Consider the following 23,002-nt stretch of genomic DNA (forward strand, 5'->3'; position numbering starts at 1 on the left):
TTATAAGAAATGGTTAAAATATAAATAGTTGATAAAAGGTTTAAAAATCATATGCTTGGGTACAAATGTATTTCATTTACAGTTAAGAGTCCAATAAATATAAGGGTTTCATGATTTAGAGTTCATTTTCTGTGCACAATAAATATGTTGGGGTGTAACCTAAATTTATTTACCCATCTAGTGTCAGTTATCTCAATATTGTATTGTCATTGGTTGTTGTGCTGACGAGCCAGTCAATGTCACTCTTGGGGCGGGACGAGTGGTAATGTTTGTGTGAATCTGTGGGAGCGGACACAGAAGCTAAGTCTGAAGAGAGAGATGTCGTAAGGCAAACGTGGTGTGGATTTTGCATCTAAGTGTATCGTTGAGGTCGACTACCCGTGGTCCTGATATTACTTATTTGTGATCTGCAAGAGGTAAATGAGACTGTGTGCCTTGACATTTGTACTGTAACTATTCGTTATAGTGATAAAATAGCGTGATATGTGATGCTAACTAGCGGCTTGCTAATTAGCGCAGCTTACCGCGTTATGTGCTGTGATGCCATGCTGTATGTTTAGCTCTGTGATTTTCAGTCAAAGCATGCTAATGCTAAATCGTTATGTGATAGCATTTGGTATTGTAGCTCAAGTGTTTAAATATGTTTAGAAGCCGAGGGACGCTCTGAAAGGAGAGAGAGGTTTCTGCCCGGATGGACCCTGCTGTTTTCTCACCCCTGGCTGTTTCCTCGCCCCTGACTGTTTTCTTGCCCCTGACTGTTTTCTTACCCCTGACTGTCTTCACTACTGGTGAACTAACTGCCCGTTTCTGATTGCCCCACTAACAAACTCATTGGACTTGTGAGTACTAACTGGAACTAAAGTGCACATATTTTGTTTATTGCTCAGTTTGAGTGAAGCGGCCATCAGTTTTAGGCCTCACCGCACCCGAACTTTGAATCAGGCCTGCAACAAGCACCGTGCTACAGGTGTAGTGTGGACAGGTTAAAGTGCGTGTGTGTGTGTGTGTGGGCCCACTGTTACAAATTTGGTTTAAATTGAGTAAGTGTGTAGTTAATCAAAGTTATTATCAAAGGTTGAAATTCATCCATTTTAAAGGTGTGAGCTGTTGTAACTGAAATAACAGTTGGCACCTAAGAAAGAGGTATTCTGTTTTGATAAATCTTTCATTGAAAATCCACGTAGTCACTTTTACAGTAATTTTGTTTGTTTATTTTAATTCAATTCATTTTATAAGAGTAACTGTTTATTTTATTCATTTCTTTTTGTCTAAATAAATACCCGGTGAGGGATTTAATTTGTGTAAAATACAGTTGTGGTGGTCCTTATTATAGCAAATTAGAGGGTATCAGGTATCATTATTAGTAGCACTACGAACCCAGGCCCAGTCTCATTGTACTATATACTCTAGCTTTACCATAGCTACGTGGGACCTGGGTTACACAAACAAAAACAACGATAAATGATAAAACATAAAGGGAAACACAGCGATGACAACCAGATCTGGAGAGGCGCATATGAAACTCTGCTGCAGAACTCTGATAATAATCATAATGTCATCACGCTCGCTTTGATTTAGTGAGCTGGAGGAAACACAGACGTGGATATTTTTATTATCTGTGACACTCATGTGTGTGTGAAACGGATACATATGAATAAATCTTTATGTCTGGTTTCTGAGCGAGCCGCTCTGAGGCTAACACGTCCTCGTGGCCTACATTTAGCTCGTCTCCAGTCTGCTGCACAGAGATTTCAGCACACACACACACACACACACACACACACAGAAAAGGAGGGTGTGAGTGTGGAGGTGAAGCAGCTGCTGCAGTTACAGCTGTAATTAAAGCTGCTGAAACAGCCAAAACCTGTGGTCACATCTCCAAAAATACACTGCTGTGTGTGTGACAAGCATGCTGCAGTGGGCGTGGCCTGTGGCGATCCGCCTCTCTGCAGGCGGTTGCCATAGCGACACCACGTTGTCGACAGTGGGAGGATGAAGAGGGAAATGTGAGAGAAGAAAAAAAACGAAACAGGATGAGAGCTTCATGCTTACTACTGATCACTGATCAATAATCCACCGATGATGGAGGTTTGACTGAAGTAATCAGCTGCAGTACTAACAGGAGTACTCCATGTAACACGTCAGCTCAAAATGATACATTCATGTTAAACACTGATCAATAATGTGATTATTGTGTTTGCAACATAATGTCCATTTTTAATTCATTAATTGATTTTTTAAAAATGTGAAATAAGCTTCCAGATGTTTCCAGAGACAAACATCGAGAATAAAACAAGAACTTATTTCAGTGATTCTCAGAGTATCTGAAACATATTTGCATTAAAACATTGATGAAAGTGGGCAAACAGGAAGCACACTGATGGGCAGCCAATCAGAGGAGAGTTTGGTGAAGAGGAGGAGCAAGAACAGCTTGTTTCGGACAGAAGAGGTGAAATTAACACAGAGCTGAACCGAGTTCAGTTTATTCAGTTCCAGTTTGTAACGCCCTGGCCCCGCCTCTATAACAGCTGTATGTCCCAGATTTAAAGGGGGGGGGGGGGTAGGTGGCGCTTATCTTTCATGTCAGCTGACACACACGTAAATGAGTTTTTACACAGTGCCGCACTGAAGCTGAAACCTGTACTCATTACTCTGATTATTCAACGGCGTGGAGCATGTGCAGCGCAGATCACGGGGTAGCAGAGCGATGGCGAGAACACAGAGAGTGTGAACGTGGGAGGAGAGCGAGAGAGAGCAGCCGAACCCAAACGCCCACAGGAGAGAGAGAGAGAGAGGACAGAAATCACAGCGTCGAGGATGAAACGGTGACGGCACGAAAGCGATACGTGTTCGACAAAATGACTGCAGGGGTGCAGCAATGACTGTGCACCATAATCCATCCAACCAACATCCATCCAACATCCAACCAACATCCATCTAACCAACAGCCATCCATCATCCATCCATTCATTCATCCATCCATCATCTATCCAACCAACATACATCCATCCATCTAACCAACATCCACCCAACCAACATCCATCCAACCATCATCCACCCAACCAACATCCATCCAACCAACAGCCATCCATCATCCATCCAACCAATATCCATCCAACATCCATCCATCCATCATCCAACCGACCAACATCCATCCATCATCTATCCAACCAACCAACCAATATCCATCCATCATCCAACCATCCATCCATCCATCATCCAACTGACCAACATCCATCCATCATCTATCCAATCAACCAACCAATATCCATCCATCATCCATCCAACCATCATCCATCCATCATCCATCCATCCATCCATCATCCAACCGACCAACATCCATCCATCATCTATCCAACCAACCAATATCCATCCAATCATCATCCAACCATCATCCAACCAACATCCATCTAACCAACAGCCATCCATCATCCATCCATCATCTATCCAACCAACATCCATCCATTCATCTAACCAACATCCACCCAACCAACATCCATCCAACCATCATCCACCCAACCAACATCCATCCAACCAACATCCATCCATCATTCATCCATCCATAATCCATCCATTCATCCATCCATAATCCATCCAACCAACAACTATCCAACCAGCATCCATCCAACCAACAGCCATCCATCATCCATCCAACCAACATCCATCCAACCAACATCCATCCATCATCCATCCATAATCCATCCATCCATAATCCATCCATCCAACCAACAACCATCATCCACCCAACCAACATCCATCCAACCATCATCCACCCAACCAACATCCATCCAACCAACATCCATCCAACCAGCATCCATCCAACCAACAGCCATCCATCATCCATCCAACCAGCATCCAACCAACATCCATCCAACCAACAGCCATCCATCATCCATCCATCATCTATCCAACCAACATCCATCCATTCATCTAACCAACATCCATCCAACCATCATCCACCCAACCAACATCCAACCAACATCCATCCATTCATCCATCCATAATCCATCCATTCATCCATCCATAATCCATCCAACCAACAACTATCCAACCAGCATCCATCCAACCAACATCCATCCATCATCCATCCATTCATCCATCCATAATCCATCCATTCATCCATCCATAATCCATCCAACCAACAACTATCCAACCAGCATCCATCCAACCAACAGCCATCCATCATCCATCCAACCAACATCCATCCATCATCCATCCATTCATCCATCCATAATCCATCCATTCATCCATCCATAATCCATCCAACCAACAACCATCATCCACCCAACCAACATCCATCCAACCATCATCCACCCAACCAACATCCATCCAACCATCATCCACCCAACCAACATCCATCCAACCAGCATCCAACCAACATCCATCCAACCAACATCCATCCAACCAACATCCATCCATTCATCCATCCATAATCCATCCAACCAACAACTATCATCCAGCCAACCATCCGTCCATCATCCACCTTCTGCCAATTATCCAACTGCTCTGAGGTTTCTGTCCTCACCTCCTCACACATGTGGAGCAGACGGTGAGAAGCACTTCCTGTTCCTCTGAATCCAGACTGAACTCTGGGACACAGACGGCTCATCTGTGTTGCAGAGTTTTTCTCAGTTTGCATTTCAGATCAAAACCTTTTCAAACATCCAGACCTCCAACTGTGCGAGCAAACTCCATGATGGAGAACAGGCGAGCACGGTGAGCACAGCATCGCTGATGGCGAGCACAAAACACACACTGCAGCATCATGTTCAGCATCATGCCGTCATGTGGGTTGGTCATTTACACTCCATATGCATACATACAGATGTTTACTGCAGCTGTTTCTGTGCTCCGTTTTATTTTATATGCTTCAGCTTTGGGTCAGAGGTCAGGGGTCCATCCTGTCTGCCTCGCTCTCACTGAGATGAAATTGTGTTTTTTGTGCAGAGAAGTTTGAAGCCTCTAATTTCAGTCTCTTTGTGTTTCTCCCTCCCACCGCCTGGCTCTCACTCTTCCTCTCTCTGCCTCCCACTCCTCTTCTCCAAATGTCTTACTGAGAGCTGGTTGCTATGTGAACAGGTGCTAAAGAGCCTCTTATGTTATCTGCACACACACAAACACGCACACACACTCCTAAAACGAGGAAACCTGCAACTCTGAGGGGTCGAGGAAGACGAGGAGGAGGAAGGTAAAAGCTTCTTTTGCGTTTGTAGAGGAGAAACCAAACTCCTCCCACTCAGAGCTTTTCTTCTGTTTGTGTTTGTATGACTGACTGGCTGCTGCATAATTATTCTTATTACAGACTCTTAGATAACCCAGCAGCTGTGCTCAGCTCCACCAACACGCCACATGATTGTTTCAGGAGGTCATGTGACGCTGCGGGGTTTTCCTTTCTGTCAGATAAACCTTTCGGTTTCTGTGCAGGTGAAAGAGCCAAAACACACCTGAGCCTCCTCTGTGCCCATCAGCTCTCCTCCTGCTGCTCATCAAACCACCAGGCCCATATGGAGTCACACCACTGATCCCAGTACAACAAAGCTAATACGTGATGTCAGTCGACGTCTGCCAACACGGATTCTTCAGTCATCTGCAGGCAGAGCCTTCAGACGCACAGCTGAGCGTCTCTGCCTCTGAGCACCGGATTCTAATCAAACCATCAAATATGTTTGTTTCAGGCTTTACTGAGCAGGTTTGTGTACAACAGCCCGTCCCTGTCCACGGGCTCATTCCTGACAAAACAGAAGACAACGACACGGAGCCTGAGAACATCCGAAGCATGTAAATATGTTCTGGCTGTAGCCCAGAATAAAACTACGAGGCTTTAAAGTTTCTGTTTTGGGCTCAGCTGCCAATAAAACCGCTGAAAAGTCCACCACACACACACAGATACACACACACACACACACACACACAGTGACCAAACTTTGTATTTGTGGGGACGCTGTAGGAAGCATGTGTCCACAGGAGCGTGACGCTAACCTGAGCCTCAGACGGGCCGACAGCAACAAGTCAGGACGGCAGCCGAGGTCCTCGCTTTGCACAAAGTCCTCACAAAGAGACAAAGAGAGGCGTGAACGCACAAAATGCAACGAAAATGAAGCTCGCTCGAAATTGGTGTTTACATTCTTCGTCTGAGAGTAACACGCCTGAATACCTGCCCCAACAGGCGTGTGTGTGAGTGTGTGTGTGTCTGTGTGTGTGTGTGTGTGTGTGTCTGTGTGTGTGTGTGTGTCTGTGTGTGTCTGTGTGTGTGTGTGTGTGTGTGTGTCTCTCTGTGTGTGTGTGTGTGTGTGTGTCTCTCTGTGTGTGTGTGTGTGTGTGTCTCTCTGTGTGTGTGTGTGTGTGTGTGTGTGTGTGTGTGTGTGTGTGTGTTCCTCTTTCGTGAAACTTGTCATCTTTCTGTGTTACCTGTGAGCCAGATGTTTACACACACCCACACTATGATAATATTATGGGGTAGCAGACGCATGTCTCCATAGCGACCGCTGGCTCATGCTTTCCCACAGCTTTATTTAAAAACGGTGAAGCTGACGAGTTTTCTGCTTTTATGTTTCAAGTGCGATGATGCGGCACCCTCAGGGGGCGGAGTCTCACCTGTAAACAACGCAGCAGCAGCTTATAGCTCTTTGTGATCTCCGATCACTCCCTGCTGATGCTTTATATATGAAAAGCTTAGCTTCCTGTCTGACAGACGCCAAGTGGTCAGACTGGGCAGCATCACCTCATCCCCCATCACACTGAACACTGGTGCTCCACAGGGGTGTGTACTGAGCCCTCTCCTGTACTCACTCTACACCTACGACTGCACAGCCACTAACAGCTCCAACATCATTGTGAAGTTTGCGGACGACACTACAGTGGTGGGTCTTATCACCAACGGTGATGAGACGGCTTACAGGGAGGAGGTCAGCGCCCTGACCCACTGGTGTCAAGACAACCATCTCACCCTCAACGTCGCAAAGACAAAGGAGTTGATAGTGGACTTCCAGAGGTGCAGAGAAGTACACACCCCCATCACCATCAACGGCGCTGCTGTGGAGAGAGTGAGCAGCTTCCGGTTCCTTGGTGTACATCTGGCTGAGGATCTTACGTGGTCAGTACACACAAACAAAACAGTGAAGAAGGCGCAGCAGCGCCTCTTCTTTCTCAGGAGACTGAAAAGATTCGGCATGAGCCCCCGCATCCTCAGGACCTTCTATCACTGTGCCATTGAGAGCATCCTCACTGGATGCATCACCACCTGGTATGGCAACAGCACCGCCTACAACTGCAAAGCTCTCCAGCGAGTAGTGCGGTGCTCTGAACGGATAATTGGAGGTGAGCTTCCCTCCCTCCAAGACATCTACAGGAAGCGCTGCCTGAGGAAAGCGGGGAGGATCATCAAGGACTCCAGTCACCCCAGCCATAAACTGTTCAGACTGCTTCCATCAGGAAGGAGGTTCTGCAGCATCCGGTCTCGTACCAGCAGACTGAGAGACAGCTTCTTCCACCAGGCCATCAGACTGCTGAACACGTCATAGACACCTCAGCTTCACTACTGGAACTTCAACATTATGCACTCCACACTGTACAGTAACGCCACTGTTTTGCACATGTCTCAACTCTGTATATTTTATTTTATTTATTTTATATATTCTATTCATTGTTTACTCTATTTAACTTGTAAAATATGTGTACACACACACACACACACACACACACACACACACACACACACACACACATAGAAAAATATTTAGTATACACATCCAGAAATGCATATACTATTATATATTGTACATATATTTATTAGTTTCAGATGTAGCCATTCTTGTATTTTGCTTGTTTACATTATTGTATTTTGCACAACTCTGTTGCTTGTGAAGCTCGCACACAAGAATTTCACTCACATGTGCTGTACCAATGTACCTGCACATGTGATGTGACAATAAAAAAAAAGTGATTTGATTTGAAAAAAAACAATGAGTGCTTAAAGCCCCAGGAGCCAATCACAGCACGTGATGTCATTAATGAGAGGCACGTACGCGGCAGGTACGCACAGGTAAGTGTTTTTTCATATCTTCCCAGCGACACACACGTTAGTCCGTCAGTCATCGCTGTGGGTGTGAAGAAAGGCTGAACCAGGATTATCTAGACCAGCGTCACAGCCCCAGTCTGCACACACACACATTCATGTTTACATCACTTCAGGGGACGCTGACCTGTGATCATTTTACGGGGGCCTGAGGCCACCAACAGTCTTCATAAAAATCACAGGCTCCAAATCCTGCGACTGTAAAGCCGAGGACAAAATAATCCAGACATGGAAACAGGAATTAAACGGCGAACGCAACAGGCAAAGCTGAAAGTATTCAACAACAGCGGAGACACGCAGCATGAACCAGGGCCAAAGCACAGAGGGAGTGCTGAGGGAACTACAACAGATAAACGGATTTAGAAACACCGCTCGGGGAACAAAGTTGTTCTGTACCTGCAGCAGGTGCCGGGCTCGATCTGTCGCTCGTACACAACAGGAAGTGACGTCACTGTTATTGCTCACCTCTATGCTTACACCGTCCCCCGCCTCGTGACCGGCACGCTGGCATCATGGTACTGCATACATCTTTTAAGTGTGCTTTATAAATAAAGTTTATTATTTTATATACAGTCTGTGGTCCAACATAACTGACCTGAAGTCAGTTTGAGTTTTTCTGTCTGTTTGAAGCAGCCCTGTGGGGGACCACGCCCCCGTCAGCCTCTCTGACTGGTCACAGTCATTGGTCAGTGATCAGAGGTGCGAGCGCTTCATGGTTAAACTTTCTCACAGGGTCGCCCTCCAACGTTAAACACGAGCAGCGCCTCCATCCATCCCCATCAAACACACGAGTGTGCTGTGGGAGGAGACAGACAAGGATTATTATGAAGATCATGCAAAGCCACTCTGCTGCACTTCAGCAGTAAAGTCAGTCCGCTTTAGCAGAGCGTTCAAAAATCCCAGTGTTCATGAAGGAAACCCCAGCTTTCCCATAAACAGGTCACATGAGCAGAGTGAAGGAATCTGAAATCCAGATTTTTGTTTCTCAATCAACGGTTTTGGCAACACGTCAAAGTGTGTGACGTCTGAAACGTGCAGGTGTGCGTGTGTGTTACGAGCAGGTAAAACCAGAAAGGTGAGCACGCATCGCGGCGCAAAACACAAAGAACACCGTCTCAAACCAGCCGAACTTCCTGAGCGAGTGTGTGTGTGTGTGTGAGTGTGTCCGCGTGTGTCCATGTGTCTCTCTCTGTGTGTGTGTGTGTGCGTGTGCGTGTGTGTGTGTGTGTGTGAGTGTGCGAGCAGTGAAGGCTGGATGTGGGTCAGGCTGACGGGCTGAAGCTCTGCAGTGTTAAATATGAAGCAGTGATTTCCAGCTGCAGACTCGTCGCTCCGCTGCAGCTCTCCTGCCCGACACCCTCTGACCTCTGACCTCTGAGCTCAGCACAGGACTCAGTTAACGCCACAGACATTCTGAAGCTTCGCTTTAATAAGGATCCATAAACTGTTCACAGCCTGAGAAAAAACATCTTCATCTTTGCTTCTAATGATTTTGTCAGCGTTTTGTTAAATTACACTCAGACCTGCTGGGTTTGTAGTTTGTAAATGACTGCCTCTCCATATTTGTAGTCCTGCAGAGCGACCAGAAACACAGTGACAGGAGTTGAATCCTGCAGAGCTGCGACGCTCCTGAGGGCAAGCCCAGCTTTCATTCCTCATCTCAGAGAGAAACGCAGCCGCCTCGCGTCTCTGCTCCGACACAAACCCGCCGCATTAAACCTGCGTCCACAGACGGGCCGCTAATCTGCTGGGACAACAAACAGCTGCTAATCACAGACCTTTGGAGCGCTGCGTGCATCCATCACAGCAAATGCTGCTCCACTCAGCCGCTGGGTCTCACACACACACACACTGTGCCACACAGACCCACCTGCAGGGAACAAAACCCTGAATTAGATCCAGAATTTTCTGTAATTCTGCAAAAAATCTTTGAAATCTTCCACAAAGCAGACGTTGGTTCAGATTAAGGTGAGCGTGTGAACACACACAGCAGGGCACGTTGTTAAGAAGAAGAAGAAGAAGAATCTCGTCTCGGAAAGCGCTATATAAATGCAATCATTATTATTATTATTAATACGGTTTCACGTGGTGATGGACACAAACGCTCACAGCGCCTCAGAAGCGTGTCCTCGTCCCCGTCTGTCTCTCTCACGTGTTTTAAATCAGGCTGCAGAAAATTCGTTTGATCGTCGGGCGTCGGCGCCTGTTTGCTTCACGGACGCAGTTTCTCACAAACACCTGAAACTCTGACACGCAGCTTTAGTGTGTGTGCAATGTATTGTGGGCCATTGCTCCTCTGTCCCAAACGCGTTCAAAGACAGGAAGTGTTAAGCGTCCCGTCTGACACGACGACCCCGACCGCAGGAAGTGGCATCCTGCCTGCTCACACTCAGCGGTTCCCCCTCAGACACGCCCCTGCAGCAGGACAGCGAGGGACGCCAATCTGTGAGATTATTTCAGTTTGATCCTCTAACAGCTGATAACAGGAAGTGGAGCTTTTCACAATAAAGCATCACTGCCCAGACTCAGATTCAATCTGCTTTCAGCCTGAGACAGGTCGCATTTACCAAACTCGTCGCGTGCGGATGCAGAGCATTATTTTGCAGAGCCGTGTAACTGAAACTGAGCTGTGATTAAAACGTGTGAAGGTCTTCATGTCCTCAGCAGCTCTGATGTCTTCACTCGTGTGAACAAATGACTCGTTTGAGGAAAATGGAGCTCACAGCTCAAACTGTGAAGAGCTTATTACACTGCAAGAACTCAAAATCTTACCAAGTATATTTGTTTTATTTCTAGCTGAAATTATCTCATTACACTTAAAATAAGACTAAACCAGCTACAAAGCATTAGTAAGATAAAGGAACTTGTTTCAAGACAGTGAATCTTGAAACTAGAGAAAAACTAGAGAATTTTCACTTGTTTCATTGGCAGATTTTTTCACTTAATACAAGATATTTCGCCTTGAAACAAGTGAAAATTCTCTAGTTTTTCTCTAGTTTCTGCAGAGTAACGCCGGGCGCTTACATAACGCACGGAGCGAGCCGACCATCCGGATCCTCCGAGCAGCAGGAAGCTACAGACACGTCTGTTCTTTGGCCTTTATTATAGAAACAGAACATAATAAAGACGTCGCTCAGTGATCGCTTCAGTGTTGCTGAGCAGAAGCTGCACAGCATGAAACATCAAAGCTTTACTCATCAGGACACGTTCAGCTTTATTTTCTGTGTTTCGAAAATTACAAAATGACACGAAATAAAGTTTTTTACTCAATATTTGAATTCTGGTTGTTTTTATTTTAATGATTTTTCTGGATTTTTCTTAATTACAATTTTAAAACATTTGATGTCTTATTGCAGATTTTTAAATTGTTACAATGTTTAAGTGCATTTGATATTTTTATGAAATTTTTGAATCCTTTTTATTTTCTAATCTGTGAAAAAGCAGAAATGCAGCAGAAAACAGCACACACACACACACACACACAGACACACACACACACACACACACACACACACACACACACACACACACGAAGGCAAACATTCCTGCAGGAACACATACGCATGCCTGCACACCCACTTCAGCTGTAATAAGCAGGCTGCGTTTCTGAAAGAGGACGGCAGTGATTATGTAACCGCTGGAGCTGAACACACACACACACACACACACACACACACACACACACTCACACACTCACACACTCACACCCCGCGCTGAGGCTGCGGTCTGTGTGATATGAGCTGTAAAAATGAAAATCCTCCTGCAGGAAGCCGACTCGGCCTGATCTCCATCCTACAGCAGATTTTCTCTCTCAGAGTTTCTGCAGTCTCTCGCCGCTGCAGCGCTCTTTTCTCCGGAAGACCAGAGGCTTCGAAAGCGACACGTTTACATCACACACACACACACACACACACACACACACACACACACACACACACACACACACACACACACACACACACACACACAGTATAAAACAGGTCGTGGTACAAACAGAGGCCTGCACTGACGGAACTCTGGTGCCGTTCGTTTGGTCAGATGTGAACGTGGACGTCTGACCAATCAGCACACTGAGCGTGCTCACTGACGGCACGGTCGCAGTGGCCTGTGGGCGCGAGCGTGCCGTCCGCCTGCCGACCTGCTGCTCCACACTTCCATCACTCACAGAGACTTTCAGTACCTTAGAGATCCAGAACTGGACCTTCAGACTTCCTGGGGTCACACGTGAGCCGGGCTCGTGAATCTCACTTCTTACCTTTGCAGTGTCCGAAGCGTTTTCCCACCACGCTGTCCAGCACGGCGAGCGTCAGGTTTTCCGGGGTATCGGCATGAACAGGTGTCCCCCCTCCTCCTCCTCCTCCCCCATCCGTGATGAGGCTCGCCTCAGAGCTCTGCTCGTCACTGGACAGAGACGGGCTGCGGACGTCTCCTCCTCCAGAACCAGAACCGGACCCCGAACCAGAGCCGGAGCCATTAGCACTGCTGGGGGCCGTCACTACACCGGTCCCTGTGGCTGAGGGCCAGGAGGGCGGGTCCTCACTGTCAGGGCTGTGGGGGGGTCAAAGGTCAAACGTCAGAGTTTGTCTCTGCTGCAGATTTATTGAAGAGTGTGTGTGGTGGTTTCGTTCTGGGGTTGAATCTGAATGTCTTATTTAATCAGAGTCGTCACTGAGTCGATAAAGTTGACGAGAACTCTGAGGACGTCAGCTTTGCATGATTCAAAACAATCCTCATTCACCCTAAACCGGCCCTCAGTTCATCGCCGGCTGAAACAAGCCGTTTTAGCTCCTGTCTCTTTAAGACCCGCCTCTTTGAAAGCTCATTGTGTTCTGATTGGCTGGTATCTTGAGAAGGCGCTGTATTAACTATTACGTTTCCAGTAATGAGCTCAGTGTGTGAACAGTAATCACTGGGAGCTCAGACTGCTGGAAACACTCTATCAGTTTTATACACTGAACACCTGAATGATGTCATAGAAAGGATAGAAGCCCCACCCACCTAATCAGAAGAAGTTTACCTTGATGAGAAGGTAAAACAGCTTGCTTCACACAGAGGATGAAGTGAGGAGCTGCACTGAGGCTCAGATACAGAAGGATTATTATAAACTATGGATCATGCAAAGCCAGGAACAAGTCCAAGAGTAAAACACGGAGCTGACGAGGAGCAGGACAGATCGTCCATCACATCAACATCAGCGTGGCAGCATAGAGCCAGAGTCAGCTGTTACTGACGGCTAAACCAACGAATGTCAGTCTTTCACTCACTTCTCTCCTGATGTCAGTGATCTTTTTGCTGTTCCTGCTGTGAATCAGTCTGATGTAAACTAAAGTCTGAATCAAGGAATTTATGTTTTTCAGAAAAACTGAAACAACGAGCACAAAGAGTTTCACACAGAATTAATACTCAGACAGAGTCCTCTTCACACTGAGGTCAATTATGGAGTTCCACAGCTCTACACACCCAGCTCTATCTGTCCATGAAGCCAGATAACACACACCAATGAGTTAAACTGCAGGAATGTCTTAAAGACATAAAGACCTGGATGGCCGCTAACTTTCTGCTTCTTAATTCAGATCAAACTGAGGTTATTGTACTCGGCCCTGAAAATCTTAGAAATATGGTATCTAAGCAGATTCTTACTCTGGATGGCATTACCTTGGCCTCCAGTAACACTGTGAGGAACCTTGGAGTCATTTTTGACCAGGACATGTCCTTCAACGCACATATTAAACAAATATGTAAGACTGCGTTCTTCCATTTGTGCAACATCTCTAAAGTTAGAAATATCCTGTCTCAGAGTGACGCTGAAAAACTAGTTCATGCATTTATTACTTCCAGGCTGCACAACTGTAATTCATTATTATCAGGATCTCCTAAAAACTCCCTGAAAAGCCTTCAGCTGGTCCACAGCAGATGGCCCCGCCCCTCCTTGAGCCTGTTGGAGGTTTCTTCCTGTTAAAAGGGAGTTTTTCCTTCCCATTGTCGCCAGCTGCGGCTCACAGTATAAATAAATCCAGCTCACAGGAGTTAACAACACAACAGCAGGCTTGTATTTAAAGGTAAACCGTGTGAGTATGTCACAGGTGTCGGAAACGCGCAGGTAACATTCAGGTAACGCGGGTCTGACTGTAACCCAGCGTTACCGGCTTACATAAGCTGTCTGCGATCACGTGACTGAATCACGGGTTCACCTGCAGACGGGGAGTCCCGGGACCCCTTTAAGGACCGCGGTCCACCTGCTGCTCATCCCCCACGAACCCGCTCTGTCTCACCTGAACACCTCGCGAGCCTGGCCGCTCTCCGGTGACGTCTCCCTGAAGAACGGGACGACCCGGGACAGGCTGGCCCTGCGGCGGGACGCCCCGGTGCCGCCGGCTTTATCTGCCACCCCGCCGACGAAGCCCCCAGCCCGGGTCAGCGCCGTGGTCTGCTTCTTCAGGAACTTCTCCAGAGGTTTCATCCCCGCAGGCATGGTGGGAGTCTGGGCGGAGGAGGCGGCGGTACTCGGTGGGTGGATGCGATGGGAGGGGGCGGCTGCTACATCACCGGCCCCGCGGGTCGGGGCGGGCAGGTGAGCGCGGACCGTCCGAGGCTCTGCGGGCTGCTGCGGACGCCAGCCGGCTCTACCCCATCGGCGGAGGCGGAGGTGCTCCTCCGTGCTCCTCTCCTGCTTTCACACCGACTCTTCCGTGGCAACGGCCCCGGCTTCTGCTGCACCGTCCCCGGCCTCTCCGCTCGGGCTTCGGCCTCGGTCCGCTCCTCCTCTTGCTCCTCACCTGAGCACGCGCCCGGCGCTGCGTTCCGGTGCTGTGGGTTTTCTGGGCAGCGGTGCTGGTTCGGTTTGGTTTCCAGGTCCGATGCTGCGGAAGCTCCGACGGTCCGCGAGACTGTGCGCGAGCTCTCTCTTACTCTCTCCCTGCCTCTCTCTCCCTCTCTCTCCTCCCCTTCTGCTAAATTAAAGCGATGAGAAGTGAGTGTGAACGTGCACGCTCCCCCGGCCCTCCCCGCGCTCATCTGCTGCAGTTGCGCGCTCCCGCGGCACTGGCAGGGCGGGCACGCGCAGACACATTTACTTGCAGTGGTGTAAAATTGATGGATATGGAAATATCCCCGACGACAGGAGCGCTCGTTTCAGCCGGAAGTACCGCGAGACTTCAGCTCCAGATCACGTTACTCTTATCCACCTGCACGCGCGCACACACACCTTTAGCACAACCACCATCAAAGACCAGCCAGGACTTTTCACAGAGGTCAGAGGTCACCTGGATTTAGCGTCACACCAACATTATTGACTCTCTGTGAGGTCACCTGACCGTTTATTGATCTGTGTGCTGGAACATGATCGCAACAATCAGCCACACAGCAAACTGTAACCCGACACACACACACCCCTGCTCCTCCTCCTGCAGGAGCAGCCAGCAGCATGTTGCTGTAACCTGACACCACCGCACCACCTGAGACCACACCTCCATCACCTGAGACCACACCTCCACCACAGACACAAATCATGAGCATAAAACCAAAGAAATGATGATGATTATAACGGCAAGCATCAGCTTTCCTCACATACGCCTGTTTCAGCGGGAACACGTCTGGATGACCTCACCTGTGCATGACAGCGTGTTCTCAGCTCACCTGAAGCTCGGACTCTGACGGCACGACTCACACTAACACACATTCCAGTTGTTCTCACGCGTGTCTGTGTACAGGCTCAATGATCGGGGCGAGATCACCAATCCCCGAGGGGAGCAGGCTGAGGAGCACACCTGATTGGACAGGATCCCAGCTGTCCTTTGACCTTTGACCCCCACAGCCAAGAGTCCAGACTGCAGCCCACGGGACTTATTCAGGAGCAGTTTTGAGACTTAGACTTAGAGTTTTATTGTAATTGTCTTGCACAGCGAAATCGGGCAGCTGGACCACAAAGTGCAAAAGTAAAGAGGGGAAAATAATATACAATGAAAAAAATGATAATAAGCAATACACATGTATGAGTGAACTATGTGCATGGTGTTTGCGTTTGTACTGCTCGTTACACATTTTAACAGCCGGACGGCTTTTTGAACTTTGACATGAGCAGAGATTTTGACTGTAACCCGTTAATGTTGAGCCCGCCTTCAGTATGAGTGACACCGTGTGTGTGTGTGTGTGTGTGTGTGTGTCCTCTGCCCCGTGCTGTTAACGCTGCGTTATTTTTCTCTGAAGCAGCTTTTTACCAAATAATCTTCATCACTTTTCTAATATTTGAACCCAGTGTTTCTGTTACAGTGAGGCTGGAGGACGAGCTTTATTACGCAGGTACGCTGTGACCTGTGTGTGTGTTCATGTTTGACCGAACATGGCGCGTGTCACTCCTGGGGCTCACGTTTGCACATGCTCAGTGGTCTCTGGTTGCACACAGACAGTTCAGGTATTCTGAGGTCAAACAGGTGAAGTCCTGACAAATCTCTGAAATCATCATCATCTGTGCTGCACACAGACGAAGCTGTCTAAGCTTGAGATCTGGAGCTGACACAGTGTTAATATCCTCCTGCTGCTGCAACACCGGAGCAGTTTAAACAGAAAGTCAGGAGCAAAAAGCTTCGGCCAGTAAAACCAGACGAATGAAGAAATGCTGAAAAAGAATCAAACCAACAGGGAAGAAATAAATCCTGCACAAAGAAAAAACTCAAGTATCCAAGATAAAGTAAAAATATGAGAATAAGAAGAAAATCACAGAAAGCTGACAAAGATTAAAAAAATATTTTAACAGAAAGGAGAGAAAAATGAAACGTGAAAGTAAAAATCATGTAAAGACACTCGCTGCTAACATCACAGATCAGGAGCCAATTAGAAGGCAGGAAGCTCCTCCTGTTCAGAAGTCCTTACATCATCATCTACATTCAGCTGTCAGTCACAGTGTCAATGAGCCCCTCACCATGGTTACGGCAGTGTGTGTGACCACGGCAACAAAGATACTGCCGTTTGTTTTTTCTTCTTCTTTTCATCAGCTTCATTTACCTGCTGCTGAATATTCATGAGGAGGAGCCACTGCCTGCGAGCTGATTGGCTACCAGCAGCTGCCAATCACACATTTATATAAGCGCTGCAGCCCGCCCCCTGCAGGTCATAAATATTCATATTAACGGCCAGAAAAACAGAAGCGTGTGTGCGTGTGTGTGTGTGTGTCTACAGGTTCTTACTATCTTGGTGGGGACCAACAGTCCTCATACGTACCAAAATCCAGTTCCCCACGGGGTTGAAGGCATTTTTCACACTCAAAATGTGGCTTTAGTGTTAGGGTTACATTTTGGATTACTGAGGACTCGCTCGCAGTGCATGCTGGGAAAACAAAAAGCAGCTCATGCGCCTGCAGTTCCTCTGGTGTCCAGCAGAGGCAGCAGTGAGTCTGTCCCCGGAGACTCCCCTGTTAAAACTTTAGGATAGAATATTTATTATATGAAAATGTTTGTTACAGCAGAGTCAACATGTTCACAGCCGGTAACACAAACTGTTTGCACTCTGTAGATCATTTCTTCCTTTATAACACCTGTTATTATAACTCACCTGTTTAACCTGTGTTACAGCTGAAAGTGTGCATTATTATTATACAGGCAGCTGTAGCTGCTAGCTGTCTGCTGGGCTTCACCTCAGCTGGATAAACTGGACCTGGCTGCTGTGATGTTAGCCGGTCAGATCGAAAGCCTCAGCCTGTCCAGCTGACAGTGAGTGGTACAGTGTACATGTGGCACCCTGAAGAATCATCATAAACTAATGCACTTAAAGGTACAGTCAGTCATTTTAAGAAGATATTTAATAAAAAACATGATGCTGTACTCATTCTGTGAGATGGGCAGTAACACGTTAAAAGTAACGCATTACTGTAATCGGATTACTTTTTTCAAGTAACGAGTAGAGTAAGGGATTACTATTGCAAAAAAGTAATTAGATTATTGTTACTTTCCCATAAGCATGCTGCATTACTGAACAGTGATTCTGTTTGTGAGAGTGAAAGAGTGAGTTTAAACACAAAAAATCATTTTATTTATTTACATTTCTTCAAGTCAAAGACTGTTGCATATAATTTAATGTTTGTTTGATGCATGAAGTTAAAAGATTAAAACTAATAAAACAATTTTTAAAAAGAGGCTTTTTCATTTGATTACATTTATATGATGTATTGTACAGAAAACATAGAATTGGGCTGAAAAGTCAATTGCTTTACTTTGTATTCAGGTTTTGCATCATGTTTTTACAAAGTAACTAAGTAATAAAGTAACTAATTACTTTTGAAAAATAAGTAATCAGTAATTAGTAACTAATTACTATTTTCAAGGAACTTGACCAACGCTGCTCTTAAGTATCCATAAAATACTGTGTAATTACACAAACATGTCCGCGCCATTTGTGGTTCCAGTTACTCTATGCTGAATGTTTTTGATTTGTCCCATAACAGTAAGAAAACAGACCTCTGCTGACATCTAGAGGAGAGAAATGTTACAGACTGTAACTTTAGCCAGAATTATGTTTCCTGAGGAGTCTAAAACCCAATAACTAAAACCAGGCTTAAAGTCTTATGTCATAGGTCAGAACGATGGCCACACATGAGCCTGTGTGAGTCTGCCCTGTATGTGTATGTGTGTGTGTGTGTGTGTGTGTGTGTGTGTGTGTGTGTGTGTGTGTGCCTTAGAAGTCAAATAATACATTAGCCACACTTAAAAAAAACAAAAAAACATCTGAATTTCATGTAGAGCTGAGATTCTATGTTGTAAGCAGAAATCGTATGCACAGCCAGAAACATGTTTCCCCACTTTCACAAGGCTGAGGTGTCAAATCCACAACCCCCAACAGATGGTTTGTTACACGCGGGTGTGAAGGGCGAGCTTTACTTACACAGCCTCACACACACTAGATTTTTAAAGTTTTTGGGTACAGTGGTTTAGTCACAGATGTAACTTCCACTTTTGATAAAGATCACTCCACCTAGGAGTTGGCCGTCCGACTGTGGTCTGGAGTGTGGGGCCTCCCTGCTGCTACGGAGTCGGGGCGGTCTGCCTCCCCCCACCGCAGGGAAAAGGGTAACACCACCTGGGTCTGGGTGCAGTTCCCCCCCTCCAGGGGCGGGGGTACCTAGACCCGGTTTGTAGAGTACGCTTGGGGAGTGTGATCGTGTGTACAACGTCTCTTTATGTCTGTCTCCACGTTGGTTGAGTGTGGAGTGAGTGCATATGAGAGCATGAGGGTGGGAATGGATGTTTGTGTCTGTGTGTGCCTGTATGTCTGTGTCTATATGTCAGGTTGGGTGTCAGGCGCCACCTCTCTGGGGACATCTCAGGCCCTCCAAGGTTTGGAGGCCTATCTCCCCCTACCACCACTTCCCCTGCCAGTGGCGGACTCCCTCAGACATCGGTGCGTTGGTGGTTCTTTGTGTCCGGGGATGGGCGTCCAGGTACACACCGGCTCACTCCTTGGCGGCCGCTTATCGGGGCCTGGAGCCTGGGGCTCGCTCGGGCCCCTTCGGGGGTGGGGTGCCCCCGGCCTCTCGGCCTGGGGCTCGGTCACTCAGGCGCAGCTGGCTGCCGGCGGAGCTCACGGGCGCGTCACTGCAACTCCCCCTGGCTTCTGCTCCGCGGCTGCTGAGTGAGCCCTCATCTGGGACTCTCCTCAGCTCTTTCCGGGACAGTGGCGCAGCTGCCCCTCTGTTGGTCTTCCTTGGTCTCTTGTGTTCTGGGGGCCTCTGGATGTCTGGAGTTTTGATCTCCTCCACACCTGCTTCATGCCCTGGAGGACGGGGCTGTGGCCCCCCCACACCCTCTAGCAGATTATTACATGAAGGAACCTTTTAAAAACAAGCGCGTCCATGCTCACAGGTGTACACACGGGTGATCACACCCACAAACTACACCCTTTTTGGCTCCTACCTCAAAGCACACTGTGTTCTGTTGATCTTATGTGCTGCACAATAATGTTTAACATTTAGTATTTACTGTCATATTCCCATATATCATTGTGATGTTGTTTATTCTATTACTCTTGTTCTCTTCTGCTTGTTTTCTTTTTTCTTTCTCAGCAGGTGATCCAGGTGATTGATATATGCATTTTTTTTTCTCTGCCCGTTCTGTTGGTTTTTGTCTTTTGCCCTTCTCCCCCGTCCCTCTTCTCAGCTGTTTCTCTTTCCCTCTTTCTTTCTCCCCTTCTTTCCCCCAGTCAAGTCTGTCCCGTATTCAGTAAGTGAAAATAAAATAAACAATAAAAGGTGAATCAAATGGACCATTACGGCAAGGCTGGGATGGTCAGTTTGGTAAAGTAAATCCGTTGGGCATCTTTCTTTGCCTTTAGACAACAATTCTGATGCAAAAGAGCCAAACGGGACAGGCCAAAAAAAAAAAAAAAAAAAAAAAAAAAGATCACTCCACCTGTTTATTTCTTAAGAAATGAAGCGTCTTTATTAAGCTCTTATTTATAAATGTCTACACAATAATAGACACCGTGTGCTCTGTGACATTATAGTCTTCTACTGCTGCTTCCATCGGTTTGCATTTTAAACTCCCAGCCTTTCAGGTTGTTATGAACGACTTATATTTCTAACATTTTGTGATGTAAAAGTGAACCATGTTTTTTTTTTTTTTTTTTTTTCTGTTTGATGGAAGGACTTAAGACACGAGTTATTTAAACAATTCTAAATGACAGTGTGATGGCCATGGTACTTTATGTGGGCCAAATGTGTTAAGGATAATGTTTATCAATGTAAAATTGCAAAGAACTTGTGGATAGAATATAACATTTTGTAAACAGTTACCTCAGAAGCTGTACTGGTAGATCTATGTATGTAAGGTAAAACTATCCACAGTACTTCCACTTAAGTAGCTAAACACATAAAGTCACCCTTACCAATAATCCACTGCTCCTTGACAAAAGTAGCACAAACAGACAACTGACTGAGCAATGATAAGTAGAGCTACCCGAGGCCGATACTCAAGCAGAAGAAATTAAAAGTTGTTGTTTTTGTGGCTCGAAAAATTAAAGAAAGTATGTTTAATAATTCAACAAGACCCGCACCTTCAACACATGTACATTCAAATTTTGGAACAGGCTCAACATTGCTGTTGGTCAATAGTTTTTATCCGTTCGAAAAAGTCATTTTACGGCTTTAATGTTTCCAGCTGATAAGGAGAATGAGTGCGTTTCAAATGTGCGTCCAAAGGCTTTAAACATCTGCTTTGTCTGTAACGACAGTATCAAACTACAGAGCATTGTTTTTACTAAAATTCAACATTTTCAGATGAAAATTTGGCTGCTTTTTGTTTTTTCACCGTAACACACACCTCAACGCCGTTTTTAGGATATTCTTGGTGATCCCACCTTTTTCATATTTATGCTTTTGGCACTGAGGGTATCTAATACGCATGTTGTCACTGTGTTTGTACTACCAGCTGTGAGGGCTCTGCTTTTGCTTTGAGCAGTCTGTTTTTATTTTGTCTTGTGAGTGTGTGTGTTTTTCAAACGAGATCCTCGTCAGTTTGATTTTGTTACCACAAACTTTGTGTGAAGTTCACAACAGAGGTAAAGAGATTTAAACACCCCAGTTTAAGGAGGCAGGCAGGGGTTGGACCACCTGCACAGGACACAGGAGATGTGCAACAGAAGCAGAGGGAACATTTTACTAGATGATAAATGGCAGATTTAGATGATTAAGGATTTGTTGACAAGATTAAAAGACACGTCCGTCAGAGTTCAACAACATTACAGTTTGATTCAATAAAAAGTTTTTAAACTACACAAGGGTCATTTTCTCCTCTGATAGTAATCATATTAAACATGTCAAGAAAGAAAGAGTATAAAGAAAAATAGTAAATGTGTCTAATTAAACTCTTCCTGTGAACCTTATATCATCCTTTAATATGTTCGGTGTTACAAACTTGAAGAAGCACAGAAAAGATCATCAGACATTAATCTAATCAGTTTTCAGCCTTCATTCATATTGAAAAGTTGAAATCTTCCCTGCTAGACCCAAGTGCAGCGTTTAACACCGTCGGCCAGAACATTTATTACAGCTATTATTAAATGGAGAGTCCTCTTCACACACTGAGGTTAATTATGAAGCTCCACAGGCTTCTGTGCAAAGACCAGTTCTGTTTACATTATACGCGCTTTAGAAGGCATAGCATAGCATACATTTTCACTGCTATGCATATGATACCCACTTTTATTGGTTAAACTGCAGGGATGTCTTAGACACATAATGAGCTTTAATTTTCTGCTTCTAAGTTCAGATAGAACTGAGGTTATTGTAACGGGGCGTAAAAATCTTAGAAACGCTGCGGCTAAGATCCTTACTCTGGATGGCATCGCCTTGAGCCGCCTGTTGTAGTGATTTGGCACATTATAGGTAAAATTGAAGCACACAATCCCATAGCACAACATCAACATTTATTTATATACAAAAATAAAAATTAAAAGTAGACTGTTGGTCGAGTTAACCTCCTGAACTATCTACAACACTTGGAGGAAACCTGAAATTAAGACAGAGAAGAGGTGAGACATGGTCATTACAGATTACTGATGACAGATTTAGATATATTTTCATAAACCATTCATTTGCCACATCAAAAATATTTTTTCTGACATGGCAACCTTTAAAAAGTGAAAGGAGACAGAAAGACAGGTGAGAAAGAATAAAACTTAACTGACTTTTTGATGGCATTTTACACACAGCACTGGTGCAGAATCTAGAAAGTGTGGGAAAATACTGGCATCATGTACAGTACTTACTGAAGAAATTATGATGGGACCCTAAAAAAATTACTATGTACAATAATGGATTTCTATGCATTGATGAAAACGTTTGTTGTAAGATTCAGATAATTATTTATTAAAAGCGAGACATTTTAAATGAGAATAAGAAAGAAAAGTATTTCTTTGTGCCCCCCTCTCCCTGTTAATGCCCTA

The 23,002-nt window shown here is 45.8% G+C and overlaps 1 protein-coding gene across 1 annotated transcript in view; it reads right to left on the reverse strand.

The window, feature by feature from the left end:
- rapgefl1 (Rap guanine nucleotide exchange factor (GEF)-like 1) overlaps positions 1 to 15,038 on the reverse strand; it is a 33,596-nt gene extending 18,558 nt beyond the window's left edge. The window contains exons 1-2 of the mRNA XM_086290361.1: positions 14,347 to 15,038; positions 12,330 to 12,622 (exon numbers count right to left, since the gene is read on the reverse strand). Coding sequence (XP_086146487.1) covers positions 12,330 to 12,622; positions 14,347 to 14,546 — 493 coding nt within the window. The 5' untranslated portion in view covers positions 14,547 to 15,038. The remainder of the gene's footprint in view (positions 1 to 12,329; positions 12,623 to 14,346) is intronic.
- Between the last annotated feature and the right edge of the window lie 7,964 nt (positions 15,039 to 23,002).

Source organism: Aulonocara sp. 'chitande type north' Nkhata Bay, linkage group LG4 (assembly GCF_057382095.1).
Source record: "Aulonocara sp. 'chitande type north' Nkhata Bay isolate Kocher_YH1m ecotype deep benthic linkage group LG4, A_spYH_male_GT1.1, whole genome shotgun sequence".
In the NCBI taxonomy this organism is placed as follows: Eukaryota; Metazoa; Chordata; class Actinopteri; order Cichliformes; family Cichlidae; genus Aulonocara; species Aulonocara sp. 'chitande type north' Nkhata Bay.